General features: G+C 46.6%; 1 protein-coding gene across 21 annotated transcripts in view; it reads right to left on the bottom strand.

Annotated features, from left to right (window-relative positions):
* MICAL3 (microtubule associated monooxygenase, calponin and LIM domain containing 3) overlaps positions 1-19,146 on the bottom strand; it is a 70,287-nt gene that overhangs the window by 12,618 nt on the left and 38,523 nt on the right. For 9 of the 21 annotated variants that reach the window (XM_073544090.1, XM_073544089.1, XM_073544097.1 and 6 more), the window contains exons 18-30: positions 18,523-18,611; positions 18,170-18,260; positions 14,563-14,761; positions 13,171-13,409; positions 11,756-11,908; positions 11,107-11,169; positions 9,768-9,869; positions 9,386-9,493; positions 9,215-9,291; positions 7,285-9,028; positions 6,790-6,884; positions 4,820-4,870; positions 4,446-4,553 (exon numbers count right to left, since the gene is read on the bottom strand). In XM_073544090.1, coding sequence (XP_073400191.1) covers positions 4,446-4,553; positions 4,820-4,870; positions 6,790-6,884; positions 7,285-9,028; positions 9,215-9,291; positions 9,386-9,493; positions 9,768-9,869; positions 11,107-11,169; positions 11,756-11,908; positions 13,171-13,409; positions 14,563-14,761; positions 18,170-18,260; positions 18,523-18,611 — 3,119 coding nt within the window. Of the gene's footprint in view, positions 1-4,445; positions 4,554-4,819; positions 4,871-6,789; positions 6,885-7,284; positions 9,029-9,214; positions 9,292-9,385; positions 9,494-9,767; positions 9,870-11,106; positions 11,170-11,755; positions 11,909-12,728; positions 12,819-13,170; positions 13,410-14,562; positions 14,762-15,660; positions 15,873-18,169; positions 18,384-18,522; positions 18,612-19,146 lie in introns of those variants that run through there. The other 12 variants (XM_073544095.1, XM_073544100.1, XM_073544108.1 and 9 more) reach the window with 11 other exon arrangements.

Raw genomic sequence — 19,146 nt, 5'->3', positions numbered from 1 at the left:
TTTTTTGCATCGAATTTATGAGTGCCAGAATGTTTATTACATTATGATTTAAGGAGTGGTATCCTTTTCTGTGCACCATTCATTTACGGAGTGACGTGTACCCTATTGACTTATTTTTTCACTCTACATAGTGTGCTGCCTCCATTTTTGCGCTACTTCTACATAAGGTTTGGAATATGCCTGGGGGCCTGCACCCTGTATTGCCATTTCTTGTGCTGCTCTTATTTTTTGTGATTATATCTCTCTCTCTCTATATCTATATCTCTCTCTGTATATTTATCTCCGTTCGCATGCGGTTCTGCTGGCTCAAGTGCAGTCAGACTTGCAGTCAGGTGACAACTAGTGTCGCTGTCAGTGACTAGAACACTGCAGACGGGGCTGACACTCTAGTTGACACATGACAGCAAGTGTGCAAATTGCCTCCTCGTGGTTACGTGATAAGTGCTGGAACCGGCAGAGCCCGACCATGTGTACATCATATGTCTGGAATCCGTATCATCTGGGGTCTGCTCTATTCATTGTCTGTGGAACTGATGGAAAGAGCCGAGCACAGCAGCTCTATAGATAATGGAGAGCAGAGGCCGAGCATGCACAACTCTGCTCCATCCAGGAGAAGACTGCAGACCCCTGTTCTCAGAATCTCTGGGGGGCCCTGTGATTGAATCCCCAGTGATCAGCAAGTTATCCAAGATCCGATGGCTCACACATATACCGTACATACATACATATACCGTACATACCTATGTATTACATCTACGTATCCCAAGAATCACGTTTACTCTGTGCGCTGCTGCATTGGTTTCCCCTGGTCTATACATATATTTTTATGTATGAATTTTTTCCTGTTATTTATTATTCAAGAAACTGTTGCATTTTATAAACAGTACAGACCAAAAGTTTGGACACACCTTCTCATTCTAAGAGTTTTCTTTATTTTCATGACTATGAAAATTGTAGATTCACTCTGAAGGCATCAAAACTATGAATTACCACATGTGGAATTATATAATTAACAAAAAAGTGTGAAACAACTGAAAATATGTCTTATATTCTAGGTTCTTCAAAGTAGCCACCTTTTGCTTTGATTACTGCTTTGCACACTCTTTGCATTCTCTTGATGAGCTTCAAGAGGTAATCACCGGAAATGGTCTTCCAACAGTCTTGAAGAGTTCCCAGAGATGCTTAGCACTTGTTGGCCCTTTTGCCTTCACTCTGCGGTCCAGCTCACCGCAAACCATCTCGATTGGGTTCAGGTCTGGTGACTGTGGAGGCCAGGTCATCTGGCGTAGCACCCCATCACTCTCCTTCTTGGTCAGATAGCCCTTACACAGCCTGGAGGTGGGTTTGGGGTCATTGTCCTGTTGAAAAATAAATGATGGTCCAACTAAACGCAAACCGGATGGAATAACATGCCGCTGCAAGATGCTGTGGTAGCCATGATGGTTCAGAATGCCTTCAGTTTTGAATAAATCCCCAACAGTGTCACCAGCAAAGCCCCCCCGCACCATCACACCTCCTCCTCCATGCTTCACGGTGGGAACCAGGCATGTAGAGTCCATCCGATCACCTTTTCTGTGTCGCACAAAGACACGGTGGTTGGAACCATAGATCTCAAATTTGGACTCATCAGACCAAAGCACAGATTTCCACTGGTCTAATATCCATTCCTTGTGTTCTTTAGCCCAAACAAGTCTCTTCTTCTTGTTGCCTGTCCTTAGCAGTGGTTTCCTAGCAGCTATTTTACCATGAAGGCCGGCTGCACAAAGTCTCCTCTTAACAGTTGTTGTAGAGATGTGTCTGCTGCTAGAACTCTGTGTGGCATTGACCTGGTCTCTAATCTGAGCTGCAGTTAACCTGCGATTTCTGAGGCTGGTGACTCGAATGAACTTATCCTCCGCAGCAGAGGTGACTCTTGGTCTTCCTTTCCTCAGGCGGTCCTCATCTGAGCCAGTTTCTTCGTAGCGCTTGATGGGTTTTGCCACTGCACTTGGGGACACTTTCAAAGTAATGATGGCCGCTCGTTTTTCTTTACTTAGAATTTATATTATGGCAAGAAAAAAGCAGCTAACAGTCTATTCAGTAGGACTATCAGCTGTGTATCCACCAGACTTCTGCACAACACAACTGATGGTCCCAACCCCATTTATAAGGCAAGAAATCCCAATTATTAAACCTGACAGGGCACACCTGTGAAGTGAAAACCATTTCTGGTGACTACCTCTTGAAGCTCATCAAGAGAATGCCAAGAGTGTGCAAAGCAGTAATCAAAGCAAAAGGTGGCTACTTTGAAGAACCTAGAATATAAGACATATTTTCAGTTGTTTCACATTTTTTTGTGAATTATATAATTCCACATGTGATAATTCATAGTTTTGATGCCTTCAGAGTGAATCTACAATTTTCATAGTCATGAAAACGCTTTGAATGAGGCGTGTCCAAACTTTTGGTCTGTACGGTACCTCATAATTTGGTCTTGTTAGCATATTTTCTCTATATGATCCACACACACACACACACACACACACACACACACACATACACAAACACACATTCAAATGACCTCCGGTGAGCAGATGAGCTGTGGAAGAGGTCAGCCACATCCTGCAGAGATCAGCTTGAGAGGGCTGCAGAACCCACTGTGGGGGATGGGGACACAGCAGAGAGGACTGATCTTAAGCCCCCGTCACAGACAGCGTTCTCGCTAGCGAGATCGCTGCTGAGTCACATGTTTTGTGACGCAACAGCAATCTCACCAGCGAGATCGCTGTGTGTGACACTTCTCAGCGACCGGCCCCCCTGCCGGGTAATGCTGATCGTCCTCGAATGGCCTGGACATTTTTTTGATCGTTGGTCTCCCGCTGGCCAGCACGCATCGCTGCATGTGGCAGGCGAGAGACCAGCGATCAGCGAGCTGGAACCTGGTAACCAAGGTAATCATCGGGTTTTTAAGCGCCGCGCAGAAACCCAGTTTACCTTGCTTACCAGCTCCCTGCACCAGCGCGCTGGTATCTTAACGTACACTGTGGGTAAATAAGCGATGTGCGTCACTTGTTACCTGCGTGTCTCTGTCCTGATCGCTGCTGAGATCTGCCTGTTTGGCAGCTTACCAGCGATCATGTAGCGACACACAAGCGATCCTGACAAGGTCATATCGTTGTCGGGATCGCTGGTGAGTCACTATGTGTGACAGGGCCCTTAGCCCCCTGTTGCGGCCCTGCTGTCCCGTGCAGTGAGCCTCCTCCCCCAGACCTCTTCTGTGGGGAGATGCTGCAGCCTGCTGGGAATAGAACAGTGGAGGGAGCAGAAGACCCCCTGTAAGTCCTGCTCTTCCTCCACTGCTGTCCCCCTGTGTGCTGTGCGGCCTGGGTCCCTGAAGAGCCCCCGTCACACACAGCGATCTCGCTAGCGAGATCCCTGCTCAGTCACAAATTTTGGCTGTGTGTGACACCTATCAGCGACCGGCCCCCCTGCCGGGTATCACTGATCATTGTGGAAAGCCCTGGACATTTCTTTTGATCGTTGGTCTCCCGCTTGCCAGCACGCATCGCTGCGTGTGGCAGGCGGGAGACCAGCGATCAGTGAGCTGGAGCTGGTAACCAAGGTAAACAGCGGGTTTAGAAACCCTCTGTGTACCTTAGTTACCAGCGCGCTGATGCAGAGAGCTGGTAAACAGCGGGTTTCTAAGTGCTGTGCGGCGCTTAGAAACCCGCTGTTTACCTTGGTTACCAGCTCCCTGCATGGTATCTAAAATACACAGCGACGCCGTGCGTTCGTCGTCGCTGGTGCTGATCGCTGGTGAAGATGCCTGTTTGGCAGCTCACCAGCGATCATGTAGCGACTCACCAGCGATCCTGACAAGTTCATATCGTTGTTGGGATCGCTGGTGAGTCGCTATGTGTGACGGGGCCCTAAGTCCTGCTCTTCCTCCACTGCTGTCCCCTGTGCGGCCTGGGTCCCTGTAAGTCCTGCTCTTCCTCCACTGCTGCCTGTGTGCTGTGTGACCCCCTGACTACAGGTGAGCACTCACCATTGGGACGCACCATGAAGGAGGACAGCAGCCAGTGACCGCTCTCATCAGTCTGGCGGGGAAAGCGTTCATTGGCTAGCGTCTCTCCCAGCATGGCACACCCCCTTTGTTTTTTGTTTTTTTTGACTCCTGCAGTCGCTGCTCTCTCCCCGGTTCTGGGTAGTCGCATGATTACGGGAGGGAGTGAGAGGGGCCCGATGCTGCATGACACCCGGACCCTCTCTCCCCCCTTCCCCCCCCTCAATCTTGACCCAGTGGCCCAATAGAGGCTGCATACTGTGCCCCTATGGGCAAAACGCTGCTGCCTGCAGCGTCCCCCCTCCACCTGGACCATGTCCGCCCTTGGACCTATGCTATGAATAGGTGATAGGTACGTTCTGTACACCCCCTTTAAGGGTTGCGTTCGGCAGTCACCCACCTGTGCCCGATGCAGCCTCTTCAGCTCCTCCTGTTTCGCTTGCCTCCGCGCAGCTTTTTGGACCCTTTTGGTGAGTTTAGCATTCAGCTCCTCGTCCGTGTAAGTTTTCTATGAGGGGAAAAGACGTGAAAAATCCCCAAAACAAGAGTCACCTTGATTCTACAGCAAAGACCCCAACAAGAAGTGGCAGCACCACCCCCACCCGTACTGACCCCCACACCCTGCGTAAGCGTCCTCGGGAGGGGTAAATCCCATCATGCAGGAGTAGAGGTGAGGGGGCCGTGTTTTGGAGCTTGTGCACCCAGGAGGACACAGAAGAGCGGAGGATTAACTCTTTAGGAGCGGACAGAGAAGCAGCGTAATGATGTCACTACCTTTGATGAATACGACCGTCTGAACGCCAGAGCATGGGGGACATAGACCGACTGACAACACAAACCGCAGGGGAAAACGGAGCAAATTAATCAGGTTAAAGCAAATGAAAATTAATCCATAAAAACAAACAGTCATTAAACAATAAAGACATGGAGAATGAATGAAAAAAAAGGAAACCGCTATCTGCTGCCAGGGAGCGTAACAGAGGAAGAAATGTGAAACATGGCACAATATGGCGCCTACGTCGCCCCAGGAAGAGAGGACAGTCAAGTCTGATTTATCGTGGTGGTCTCCAACCTTGTTGTGGAGCTACAGCTCCCAGTAAGCCCGGGCGGCCCTTGGCGTACAGACCACAGCGGTATATAAGTGATCCGTCATCGGTAACGTCTCCTCAGCAGCACAAAAGCGTAAAACATCAGGGCCACACATCAATAAACCAAGGCAGACAGGCCGGGCGACCAATCAGATCGCTGCTTATTGTCAGGTTGTCGCTGGTATAATAAAAGCTGAAATCTGATTGGTTGTCACTGGATCATTGCAACCAATGAAATGGCGGCTTTTATTTTTCTCACCCGACCCCCTTGACGCTATAAGAAAGCTGGACATTCACTGGCTGCTACAGGCCCATAGCAACCAACCAGATTACAGATCTCTCAGCCCATAGCAACCAACCAGATTACAGATCTCTCGCCCCATAGCAACCAACCAGATTACAGATCTCTCGGCCCATAGCAACCAACCAGATCACTGCTGATTGTAGTCTGCACAAGAGTCAGGAATCTGGTTGGCTGCGCTGACGCCCCCCTCCCTCGCGCTGTCTGCTTTGGTTCTGACATGAGGCCTCAGCGTTGCCAACTGGAATTATTAATCTGCGGGACAGATATAACACCTGAGCGCTCGTAATAACCCATCAGGATATTATAATCTGATGTCCGTGGCGTTTAGTAAAATGATATAATTGTCAACGCTGCACACAAGAGGCACAAAATAATGGACGGGGCCTGGAAAACGGAGACGAACGTGGCCCGAAGCAATATATTCTATGTACTCTGTTGTGCTGGCCATAGCGACCAATCAGATTGCAGCTTTCATTCACCAAGGAGCATTTATTAAATGAAAGCAGAGATGTGATTGGTTGCTGTCGACAGCAGCGCCATTTCCACCCCTCCCCGGCGGAGACACGGTATACGGCCGCCCATGCTCAATACTCATGTTATCAGTCTCCATTTTCCAGGTCGTGATTAACGCAATTAATAAAATTAGCGCTGCTGGTGACATGAACCATTAATGTTTGTCAGGAGATGGCAGCGGGGACACAGCAGACGAGACAACCACACAACGGAAAGCAAATGACGATTCACAACCATCTCACCTGAGCGCCCCCCAACACACCATTGTGACATAAAAACATGGCGGCGGCTGGAGGAAGATGGCCACCACCACAGGAGGCGCCGTGCTCGGCTGTGGTCTCCGACTTTGTGGAGAGGAAAGGCACGAGCTAAACCACCGCGTCTCTCAGACATCTCCTGACACTGAGACCCCCATTGGCACAGCCATGGGGAGTGCAACACTTTGTGAAACACCCCCAATAGCCACAGCCATGGGGAACACGACACTTTGTGAGACCCCCAACGGCTTACGGTTTCAGCGGTGAGGTGATAAAATATCACACTTTAAGGCCGTTTGTAACAGCCAGCACCAGAGCAGTCTAACTAGCACCAGAGCAGTCTAACTAGCACCAGAGCAGTCTAACTAGCACCAGAGCAGTCTAACTAGCACCAGAGCAGTCTAACTAGCACCAGAGCAGTCTAACTAGCACCAGCTACCCAGGACGATACCTCTTCTCTTTCCACATGAATATTGGGATTGCGGCGGCGCTGAGAGACGGAAACATGAGATCAAGATGAAAACTTATTCACCCCACCAGTGATAAGTCGTGGAGCCGTCGGCGCAGCGCAGAGCCGCTTACCTCGCGCTTGGACTTCTGTGAGGATTTCTCAAGGACGTCATCGCTGGAAAGATCAGAATCCTCAGAAAAGCTCAGGTGTCGTCTGAGCGGAAGTTCTATGGGACAAGATCGAGGGACACATTAACCTCTTTCCAACCAGCTCACATTTCGACTTTTTTTCCACTACCATAACTTTTAATTTCCCGTCCTCAAGCCGAACCACAACTTATTTTACCAAATGTTATTTTGAAAAAAGGGGAAGAAAAATTAAATGTAGATTAAAATAGTTAAGAAAAAAAAAATTCCACCATGGTTTTTTTTTTTTTACAGCGTTCATTGCGCAGTAAAAATGACCTGGCGATCCTCCAAGTCAGGACGGCCTGGCACGCGCTCTGTATGGTGGGCTCACCTTCTAATGCCGACCATAAACACCCGCACCTGATCTAGGACGCAAGTATAAAAGGTATAGGTATAATAGAAGTGGAAGATGACCAAGAACCATCATCTGGACATTACCTGCTCCGCGGACCACATTGGACACTTTGACCTTCCCAGAGTCCACTGTGTTGGTGCTTGAAGGAGTGCTCGGTGTAGACTTCTCATCCGCCGATTTCTTCTTCTTCTTCTCCTTCTTATAACCAGAGAAGACAGACTTCCATAGCGATTTAGGTTTGGTGCCGTCCTCCGGTTTGTCAGTCAGGTAGCCCATCTCTCCCTTAGACTTTTTCTCCTTCTTCCTTGGAGAGAACAATGAAGGCCTCTTCTTGGGTTTCCCACCCCCTGAACCTTCCGATGAGGTGATGGAGCCCTCAGCTGGCCGAGATGATAGAAAAAGTTCATCTGCAGCTCCTAGTCTGAGAGTCGGTGCCTCGGCTAGAGCTCTAGACTCTGCAAGGAGGAGAGGAGAGAGTTTGGTGGAAGACAGAACTGACCCTCGGTGAGACGCCTGCACGGTTTCCAGCTGCTTCATTTTGTGAAGCTGTTGGGCCATGGCGTCCCTCAAGGCCGCGCTTTTCACAGACTTCTCCCTCGCCCTCATCCTCTCCTCGGCTAGCTCTTTAGCTTCAGGAGTCAATTGTGGAAGAAGCCTTTTTCTGTGATGACCTTTTTCTACAGAAGATGGAAGTTCTCCATTCTCCTTAGTCAAGGGAAGTCTCTGGAGTTTAGTCCGACTTGTTGGAGGGGTGAAGAACCTCTCGTGGAGGCTGGAGTTATCTGTTCTCTCATCGTAGGTGTCTTCCACATCATCGGCGAAAGGGATCTCGTCCACGCTCTCAACGAAGGACTTACGAACTTCTTCCACTTTTGTGTGGTGAGAAATATCTGGAGATTTCACCTTTGCCTGCGGAAGCGGTGATGGGATGGATTCTGGTCCATTCTGCCAGGAGGCTAGGCTTTTTTGGAGGGTAGCAGGCTCTTCTCCTTGTGGCGGGGGAGGAGGAGGACTAGAAGGTGGAGTAAGCAGAGCAGAGTCAGAAGTGTTGAAACTCTCACTGACCGCTGTTCGAGTATTGGAATTACTGCCATTCAGTCCAAGACCTGAACTGGTGGACAGGTCCCTCTTTTCACCCTCAACGATCTTCAGTTCCTTTTCAGATGGCGAAATGGGAGTAAGGGGTGACAAGAGCTCGGGGTCTAGTCTATTGGGATTCACTTTCTTTAGGATGTGAGGAGTTTTCAGAGGTGGAGACTTCAGATCATCTTGAGTAGCTTTTGACACCGGGGTCCTGGCTGCAGAGGGCTCCATGGATGGAAAACTGACCTCCGATGTCCTGCTCCGCTCCACAGGCGTCAATCCGAGGCTACGACGAATCTCGGCACTTTTGGTCCAAAATTCCTCTATCAGGTCAATACGTTTCAAAGCCTCTTCTGAATTGGGGCTGGTCAAAGAGTCTGTCCGCACTACATGGCTGCTAATGGGCAGCTTGGCTAGGGGGGTGGAAGTGATGACCGGACTTGGCTGCAGACATACAGGCGGCTTGGTGGTGGGGGGAATGGTGACCACCTCTGTGGAAGGTAAGGGCTGAGAGCATATAGGAGAAGCGGGTGACCTCAAGGGTCGCAGGAGAGGTGGAATTGATGGAGATTTTAGAGGAGACGTTGGGGTTACCAGTTCTTGTGTTGGGGTTGGCTGGGAACAAACTGGTGAGACAGGGATAAAAGCTTTTGGTTCTAATGGTGTTGAGGCTTTACTGCCAGCTCTCGGGATGTAGGGGTCTGGAAAGAATCTGATACCCGCTGAAGTCTGCTCCTGGGAGACCTGAAGAAGCAAAAGATAATCAGTGCAAGTATTAACCTGGCGACTAGGGGTGCCAACAACATGCCCGGGGCTCTTAGTTTTGAAGTTTTGCAGTTCAGCTTCACAAATGAAAGGCATAAAAGAAAGATTTACAGCAAAAGAAAAAAGCCATAGAAGGCAAAAACCTGCAGCAGTAATCACACGCACCTGCTCACTCTCCGCCTTAGGGCTGAAGACCTCAAGCTGAGGGGTTGCTGATGCTGCACAGGAACCTCTGTCTGACTCTGCAGAAGACACCAACCGGGATTCACATTATACTGCCGAGCCGTAAGCGCAATTTAAGATTCATTATGGTTAAGATGTTCCCCCGATCCTTACCGTTCTGTCCGCTGGAAAGAGCATCTGACCCCTCCTCCAGTCTGAGCCTCAGCCTCTCTGACTGCTGAAGTCTCTCCTCGGCCTCTGCGTCGGATGGGATGTCGTCATCTGAGTGACAAAATATTAAGGGTTAGTGTTTCTATAGGGGATTAAGGGAACGGACAGATGGGGGACAAGTTGTCAGGTTGCGGTGCCCCCCTGTGGAGGATTGGGGTTACTGCAAGCAATATGCAGAAAGCAGATTTCACCTAGAAGTGACATTTCCCTGATCGGAGGTTTATTTCTGCAGGGAGTTTGTGCCCGTTGCATGAAGCAGGAGTCGTGGGATGTCCAACAACCCATTTCCCTGTCTATAAAAAGGGAAAGATCAGAGACCACATACCGTCACCAAGATCTGCAGACGTGTCCCCATCACCTCCTGCGCCAGCCTCTAGAAGACCAGTTCCCAGCACCTCAGCCTCGGCCTCTTCATCCTCACAGGCGACTGAGGGAGGAGGGTGGGAAGCAGCAAAGAGATCACCAGGGAACGGGAAGAAAAGAGCGACGTTAGGAAAGAGGCAGGGGGAGCACAGAGGAGGCAGTGGAGACGGCAAACACGGCAGGCGGCACACTGAACAGGGTTAGTTCCTTCACTCATTAGTTAGCTCTGCAGACAAGCAGCTGTGACCGCCTCCCGCCAGCAGGGGGCGCTGCACAATGATCTGGCAAATTCTCTGCACCTTTAACTCCAAGTCATTGCTAGGACTTGCAGTTCTGCATCATCTACAGATGTCACATTTGAGCTAAGAAAGTGGAGCTGCACCTTTAAGGAATTATTAGCTTAAGTAGAGATGAAAATCGCCCACTTATTTTTGCCAAATATCCAAGGAAAATATCTGGCTTTACCTAGGACCCCCCAATAAGGGTCTCAGAATATGCTGCCCCCTGCTGGCAGAAGGATAAAAACAAAAGCTTATTAAACCTCTACAGTAAAGCCCAATATGCCACCTGTTGCCCCCACGTGTCTGGGCTATAGGGAATGAATTGCTGGGTTCCTCTCTCGTAGCACAGGAGCCAGCATCACATATCTCAGCTTCCCAAGTCCCTGCATTCAGGGCAGGAGGACTATTGGGGTTCACAGCAGTTGTAAGGTTAATGGTCTGCGGTTTTACAGATGGGAAATGAAGGCAAGCTGCACACGTGCCGCAAGTGACGGGCAGCACCACTATTCCCGCAGACAACAGGACGACCGCTGCTTTATTATCTCCTTCTGCAATGTGAGACGGTAAAGGGTTAAACAGAAGTGGATTATTAAAAGGAATTGTGAAAAGTTCTGCATAAGTTACAACTTCACCATTTCCAATACCTCCGCTTGCTGCCAGGGAATGAAGACGGACAGCTCTGACTCACTGTAACGAGCACTGCAGCTGTGCATGGTCAGGACTAGAATATCCCCATTCAGTCATAGCAAGCAGAGTTCAGATACATGGGGACAGTGATCCCGGTCACTAAGTGAAAGCATGGCGGGTGCAACGTGGCCGCAGAGGATTTATGGCCCACGAATCCTCCGGTGAGATAAGTGGCACCGGTAACTGAACGCCTACTGGAGCGTGAAGGGGCAGAATGGCGCAGATCAAGCCACGGCACGAGCAGAGCGAGCATGCAGGGCGCAGAGGCGGTGCAGCAGCACAACCACACTGCTCCGTACAGGGTGGGCAGAGTGACCTCCCCCCATCATCTACCTCCGGGCACGGTCTCCAGCCACGCTCTTACGGGATCATGGTGGTGGGTGGGGAGCAGGAGCGCTGCGACAAAATAAAACACAATATATATAAGTGGAGGAACACGGGGGATCTCAGGGGAGAGACCCTCATAATCAGGCAGGACGAAGGTCATCACTATGGGATTAACCTATTCAGTACAGGTATTGAGATCCGTGCAGCAGGATTTCACATGAAAGGTTGCAGCCTACTGGGGGGGGGGGCGGTAGTGAGAATATCGCAGCCCACAGGAGGACAGTGTCACAGCCCATGGGGGGGCAGTAGCGAGAATAACGCAGCCCTCTGTGGAGGGCAGTAGAGAGAATATCTCAACCAACTGGCGGGGGGAGGGGTTCGGCAGTAGCGAGAATATTGCAGCCCACTGGGGGGGGGGGGGGGGGGGAGTAGAAAGAGTTTCGCAGCCCACAGTGGGGGGGTGTTCAGTAGAGAGAATATTGGAGAATTGCTCTCATAGGTCACTGTTGATGAGACCCTGAATCTGGCTGCTAAAAAGCGCTGGAAGTTGTAGTTCTTCGGCAGCTCTGTGAATTACACATAATATTGTGTGAACTTACCTGAAAAATTACCCCTCAAAATCAATATACTTTGCTCCTCCAGCAGAGGGCATTACCTTTAGAAGGAGAAGACGTGCCCACTTCTTCCCCCTCTGTGTTAACCCCATCCTGCTCTTGGCGAACCTTGTGGACATGAGTCCAGTGGATGTCCGCTTTAATCTCCATGGGGTCCACGGGAGTCAGCGCTTGCTGAAGTTTGAGGTTCCCGGCTGGAGAGAGGCGCGAGGTAAGAGGCAGAGACACGAGGTACAGGATAGTGAAGGAGAACAGAGACAGAAGAGACAGTTATACAGAGACAGGAGCCGGGTGCAGAGATACTGTGTAATGTTAGGATAGAGAAGCAGGGGGCAAGGGTTAATGAGCATCAGCGACCCCCTGACCCAACCCGTGTCATCTACAGACCACCCAACACTCAATTAGTCCAGAGGAGCCTGCACCAGACAGGCAGCGTGCAATCACATTATGGCCGGTTAGTGATGACCGTGTTAGCGGTGGGGGGGTACATAAGGCGCCCCCGCAAAAACGGCCATGCCTACTACTCTAAGTATGCTGAATATTAGAGCGGTCCAAAGCGGAGCCAAGGATATAAGACTGCACCATGCGATACACTGCGGGGCCCCACCAGCGACAGCCTCCCAGTAGAAATCATCTTATTTCCACGCTGGTGCTGGGATTAGCCCATGCAGGGGAACAAAAAAAATTTATTAATTCCATATTATAGGTAACTCATGCACACAGGAAGCCTCCAACAGCACTGAAAACCACAGCACTGCCTCACTTTTAGGTCTCAGGAATCTGCCCAGGTCACTGACGCCCTCTACTGGGAGGGAGATTATGCACCCGATCTCCCACACATCTGAAAGCAGAAGACTTATGAATGCAGGTCTGGGCATCTGCAGAGTAAAGGCCTTGATGTAAATCTAGAGGACAGCCGCGATTTCAGTGGTGTAGGAATTATTCCAGGTGTTAAATATCCCTCGCCGAAAAGAAAAAGAGAAAAGAAAAGTGGTGGTGGCGACGGCGGGATACCTTTAAATGTACCAACTGCGTCTTCATCAGAGATACGCTGAAGCCATAGACCCTGCTGCAGTTCTCTTTCCCAGGGGCAATACTCACCCTCTGCACACGGTGGCGCAGTAGTCGCCCCTCCCCGCCCCCACAGAGATGGAGACAAAGAGAGAGAAGCAGAGAAAGATGAGATGACAGGAGAGATCAATGGGAGAAGAAAGTCACGAGATCAGAAGTCCTCGCGCTCCGAACCATGGACAGAACGGTGATGTCCAGGGCCCATGATCCACACAATGGATCCTCCAGTCCAAGGAGCGGTAAATACGGGATTAAATGGTTAAAGAACTAAAATATGACCCAAACTGTAACTCAGTCCACAACTTCAGATGAAAACTCCTCTACCAGCACTAAGTATGGGGTGAACTAAAGAATAACCAACATGCATACATGAAAATAAGCCAACCTTCACTACTAGATGGTTCCTCCTCATCTTCGTCATCCTCCTCCTCTTCATCCTCACTAACAGCCGGATCCAAAGCCTGATCTGCTTCCATTTCATCCACACTCCGACCCTTCAGTTTTGCATGAATCTTCACGGCCTCCTTCCAGGGTACACCGCCGAGATCAGAGGAGGGCGCAGGTTCATAGCCATCATCCTGCTCCTCGTCCTCCTCATCTTCCTCCATCTCAGACTCTGAGCTACTGCAAAAACACCACAATATGCAACCACACTAACAGTGTAATACTGCCCCTATGTACAAGAAAATATCTACTATAATACTGCCCCCTATGTACAAGAATATAACTACTATAATACTGCCCCTATGTACAAGAATATAACTACTATAATACTGACCCCTATGTACAGGAATATAACTACTATAATACTGCCCCCTATGTACAGGAATATAACTACTATAATACTGCCCCCTATGTACAAGAATATAACTACTATAATACTGCTCCCTATGTACAAGAATATAACTACTATAATACTGCCCCCTATGTACAAGAATATAACTACTATAATACTGCTCCCTATGTACAAGAATATAACTACTATAATACTGCCCCTATGTACAAGAATATAACTACTATAATACTGCTCCCTATGTACAAGAATATAACTATAATACTGCTCCCTATGTACAAGACTATAACTACTATAATACTGCCCCTATGTACAAGAATATATCTACTATAATACTGCCCCCTATGTACAAGAATATAACTACTATAATACTGCCCCTATGTACAAGAATATAACTACTATAATACTGCCCCCTATGTACAGGAATATAACTACTATAATACTGCTCCGTATGTATAAGAATATAACTACTATAATACTGCCCCCTATGTACAAGAATATAACTACTATAATACTGCCCCTATGTACAAGAATATAACTATAATACTGCTCCCTATGTACAAGACTATAACTACTATAATACTGCCCCCTATGTACAAGAATATAACTACTATAATACTGCCTCCTATGTACAAGAATATAACTACTATAATACTGCCTCCTATGTACAAGAATATAACTACTATAATACTGTCCCTATGTACAGGAATATAACTACTATAATACTGCCTCCTATGTACAAGAATATAACTACTATAATACTGCCTCCTATGTACAAGAATATAACTACTATAATACTGCCTCTATGTACAAGAATATAACTAATATAATACTGTCCCTATGTACAAGAATATAACTACTATAATACTGCCTCCTATGTACAAGAATATAACTACTATAATACTGCCTCTATGTACAAGAATATAACTAATATAATACTGCCCCTATGTACAAGAATATAACTACTACCATATGTCCGCTCACCTGCTGGCGGCCTCCTCTTCGTCTTGTCCTCCCTTATCCAGCAGACTGCTCAGGTTGTGCTCTGCCAGCGTCTCCTCTGGAACTTCTTCCAGCTCTTCTTTTTGCATGGACACTCTGTAGTTCTCCAGCTCGATACGCTCCGGCGTGGCTCGCAGTCTTTTCGCTGCCGTGTGATCCTCAACACCGTTTATACTGGGACCTAAAAAAAAAAAATTTAAAAAACAAAACAAAACAAAAAAAAAAACACATAACGGCATAAAAGGCTGGACCATTACAGCGTAAACTCTGGGGCTGTCGGTACATTTAAGGTTTGGAAACCAATTCCCCCCCCCCCCCCCCCATCAAAAATAGGCTCTAGGTGGCGCTGTGGCTGCATTATCTGTAGGCAATTACTGGACGATCCTGGTAATTCTGATATTTTGCCCCTCAGAGATGAATATTCTTTAGTTTTGCTTTTAATTTGCTGCCATTTTGCTTATCTATATCGTCATGTGACTAGATATACCGTAAGTGTATTGACTGGTACTGTAATGATTTCTTCCCAGGTGTGAGCAAAAATTAAGAGGGATATTCCAGTCTCCAATTCCCTATCCCAATAAGGAGCAGGTGTAATAATAATATTAGGACACATCTCCAATTAGAAATGTAGTATAGTTTTTCTGATTAGCCGTGTCACTTACCTTATGTGCAGGGCATTGCTGTAGCTTAGGTATCCATAGTTTTGAACACTAACATCTGTCACTATGAGTGGTTGTAACCATGGATACTTAAGCGACTGCACATGAGGTAAGCAATATAGTGAATCAGAAGAACTATAGATTTCTAATTAGAGGTATTTGGTATTTTTATTACTACATCTACTACATATTGGGACAAGATCTTGGAGATGGGAATAACCCTTTAAAGCCAATATGGCAGCGATAATTTATAAAAAGCTGCTTTTATAGCTTTGGGCTTTGGGCAAGACTAGAGTAAATTTGGAGCCAATCATTAGATTTGGTTCAGTCTACTTAAACGATCCTCTAGGGAGGAGCCTTAAAATATTTAAAGTGACGGCGTCCCTTTACCTGTAAAATAAAAAACTCGGAAACCAGTAGGTAAAAAAAAACCAAAAGCTTTAATTAAATTAAAAAGTGCAACAGATAAAAAGTGGAGGAACACAACAAATACAGAGCATGACACAGGAAGAAATACCGAGACACACAGGGCAAAAGAAACAGGGCAGAGTCTCAGAGGGGGCGGGACCTAATACTGGGGGAGGAGTCAGAAGACGCTAACAGGGTGTCCACACTTACAGAAGTGCCATTATCCTAAGGAAAAAAAAAAATTGGGTCATGTAGAAACTGTTTTATCACCTCCAGAGCTGCATTTGTAATTCTGCTGGTTCACTGGTGCCGACTACCCCCCTCAAAACCCAAATCAATTTACCGGTGACATAGTATGAGAAACTCCTCTCAGCATTTAAGAGCATACCCATGTTCTACTTATTAGCCTGCAGAATTCGGGGTGCAGCTCTGGCTGTGACTCCGAAGAGATGTAACTATTATAAAGAAAGTGGGGGCTTGAAACAGTGCGGACCCCTCCTGCTCTTAGGCAGTGCCCCAAAATGTAAAAAGGCATATCCCAGTTATTGTCATTTTCTAGCGTCGGTCATAATATAGAAATTTCTTATAATTTAAGGACCATTTGTGGCGTCCTACACGTACACGAGGACAGAAATACTCAGCACATTGACATTTAAAGGGATACACACAGTAGAATCTCGTCTGATCCAGTTTAACAGAGCGGACACCACAACACTGACAGTTTCCATAAAAGCGAGAAGACGGACGCGTTTACGTTATTCATCAACACAGAGAAAGGAGGAGGAGGACGTGAAACGTGACAAAACGTGCGGTACAGAGAGAAAAAAAGCAAAATGATAGCAAGTTACAACAGCTCCAGAACAGAAATCTAAAAACCTGATTAATAAAGCAGGAAGAAAAAAAATAAAATAAAAAAGTGCGATATCCAAAAATCCTCTGAGAAGAATGATTACAATCCCATATTAATGTACGAGTATCCACAGCAGTCAGTGAACGCTACACAGAATGACAGCAGGAAATGCATTAATAATCAGATTTTTAATCTGATCCTTTTTTATCCTCCACGCACCTTTATCAAACCGAAAGCAGCAAATATCAAGTAACTAAATAACGCTATACTCCCATATGTAACAGGTTACAGCAGACACGTTGTGTTACAACAGCTCCGCAGTGACTCCGCAGTGACCACCATAAAAACAGCACGAAAAGAGCAAATACAACATAATGAACGCCATAAAATACGGAAGAAATGATTTACTCTGCAGAGATCTGGACGGTTGAAACGCAACAAGTACTAATGAATGGAGCAGCTACCACAAAAAATAAAAAAAGGAATGCTCCAGAAAAATTTTTTTGGCAAAAATCTGATTAATAAGGCAGCAAAATCCATGTAGAGATTAGATAGTTCCTAACCACTGCCTGACAACTGGGCAGAACTGCGGTTGTCAGGCCATGTATATTGAGCCACCAGACTGTCAATCATAGAAAGTGACCGCTCTACTAATCAGATTTGTTTTTCTCCCTGAAATGAGAACTGGAGCATTCCTTAAAAAAAAATTAAAAAAGAAAAACCGCACATTCTACCCATCATAAAAAGCCATTTTATAGATAAAATTAATTATATCCAAGAGATGATTAAAAAAAAAAAAAAAAAAAACGATGTTCTCGTCATCCATCATGTAAACTCAGAGCGCAGCTCTTGCTGATTCCCAAGTTCTGTACCAATTACCGTATCTTAAATTCCGAAACCGAAGGAGAAGCATTAATTTTTTACGTTATGACGATAATTTTAACTCTTTCAGTGCACACAAGTGTGAAATTTTGGTGAAATATATAAAAAAAAATAAAACATAAATATAACCCGTGAAGACCTGTGCGGAACCACTACACGTAGAAATTTCAAGTATCAAATGAAAAATGTGCGCAGCGACCCGACTGTCACTAAAGATTTTTTTTTTTTGCTCAAAAAGCAAATAAAAACTAAATTTTTAAAAATTAAAAAGGAAACTTCCTAAATAGATTTTTTCTGAATCCACGAATGCTTCCTGCCCATATATCACTGTTGTAAATCCTGACAGACTTAAATAAAAACAAAAAACTTTTCGTTCAAGTTAATACTGACTACAGGTCAAAAAAAAAAAAAAAAAAAGTTGAGACAACCCCAACTTAACACACTTTTGTGGTGATAAAAGGAAAAAAAAAAAAAAAAAAAAAAAAAAAAAAAAAGGCTTTTTACAATTGATCTATAGATCGGCAATGAGCAACAGATTAAAATCTCCCGATTTCTCCATCCTGCAGACCCCCTCAGGGCACCGACGACCAAGTAAACTCCCCCAATATTTGCATTAGGATTTCAGACTGGACATAGAGAAACGGGAGGCCGAACACCGTCAGCTGGCACATGAAAAAACAGTCCAATGGATCTTGGCAGAGCAGACTCTTTACGGTGGACGCAATTCTCGGCAGCTGCTGTGCCAGGGAACACAGGCTCATAGCGCGCCGCAGGAACGAACTGCGGGTACCTGGGGTCTTCTCTGCAGCAGCAAGTGGCAATGTGGGGGCTCGTCCAGGTTCTTCAGCATCGGGGGTGTCCTTTGCGGGTTCTTTGAGCTCCTGCAGAATCAGAGATCGTAATGTGTATGGAAAATGTTCTTTCCCCTTGTTTTAGTCTTTACTGCATTTCTGGGGTTCTAGTCACTATATGTCTGAGGATTTTACTTCATGGTGAAGTATAAACTAGAAGATGAGAACATATTCGATACAAGATTAGTGGCTGTGATTTACGGAGCTCTGGATTAGCAGAAGTCTAATAAGTGTATGATGGTAGTTGTAGTGTCACAACAGTCACAAAGCCCAACTAAGCAGCGTGACTCACCTTGCTGACCTGCGCAGGAGCGGCCGCCCTCTTCCGCTGGCTGTACCCAGAACGTCTGTAACAGTAGTGCGGTTTGCAATAAAATTTTCCTGTTAAAGATAAAAAAAAGTGAAGAACCAGAAGATGTATTCGATTATTTGCTTAGACTTTAGCAAAGCAGATGCAGAATGTAATGGGAAGGGTCTTTGATGTAGCAGCAGTTTCCAAGCTGTGGGCAGGGTATGGGGAAACTTGCAATGTCTTTGGTGGGGGGGGGGGGGAACAATATGCCACTGTGTGAGGGACAAAAAGACGTCAATGTCACATGCAGCAAAGAGGAGGCAGAGGGGAGAACGGCCATGGCTTAACTCCATGAAGGACAGAGTATAACTTAAAAGGACATTAAACCATTTATAGGCGACTGGTATAAGCAACTCTTTGTAATCAACATATTTGGGGTCTAGTTGTGCCAAAACACCAATATCATTTTAATGAGCACAATTTTTAATAACCACATTCAACACAACATTTTATACATAGGGGATAGTGACAGACCCCATAGCAGTTCCCTAATAATTAAAATCTAATTTTATTAAACTATTTTTTTCCACAAATTTTTTATTGTACAAACCAAACAATTTTAGT

This window comes from Dendrobates tinctorius, unplaced genomic scaffold, assembly GCF_039654945.1.
Source record: "Dendrobates tinctorius isolate UK_male_01 unplaced genomic scaffold, ASM3965494v1 ptg000136l, whole genome shotgun sequence".
NCBI lineage: Eukaryota > Metazoa > Chordata > Amphibia > Anura > Dendrobatidae > Dendrobates > Dendrobates tinctorius.
The sequence above is the reverse complement of the archived record's forward strand: the minus strand, read 5'-3'. Positions and strand labels throughout refer to the sequence as shown.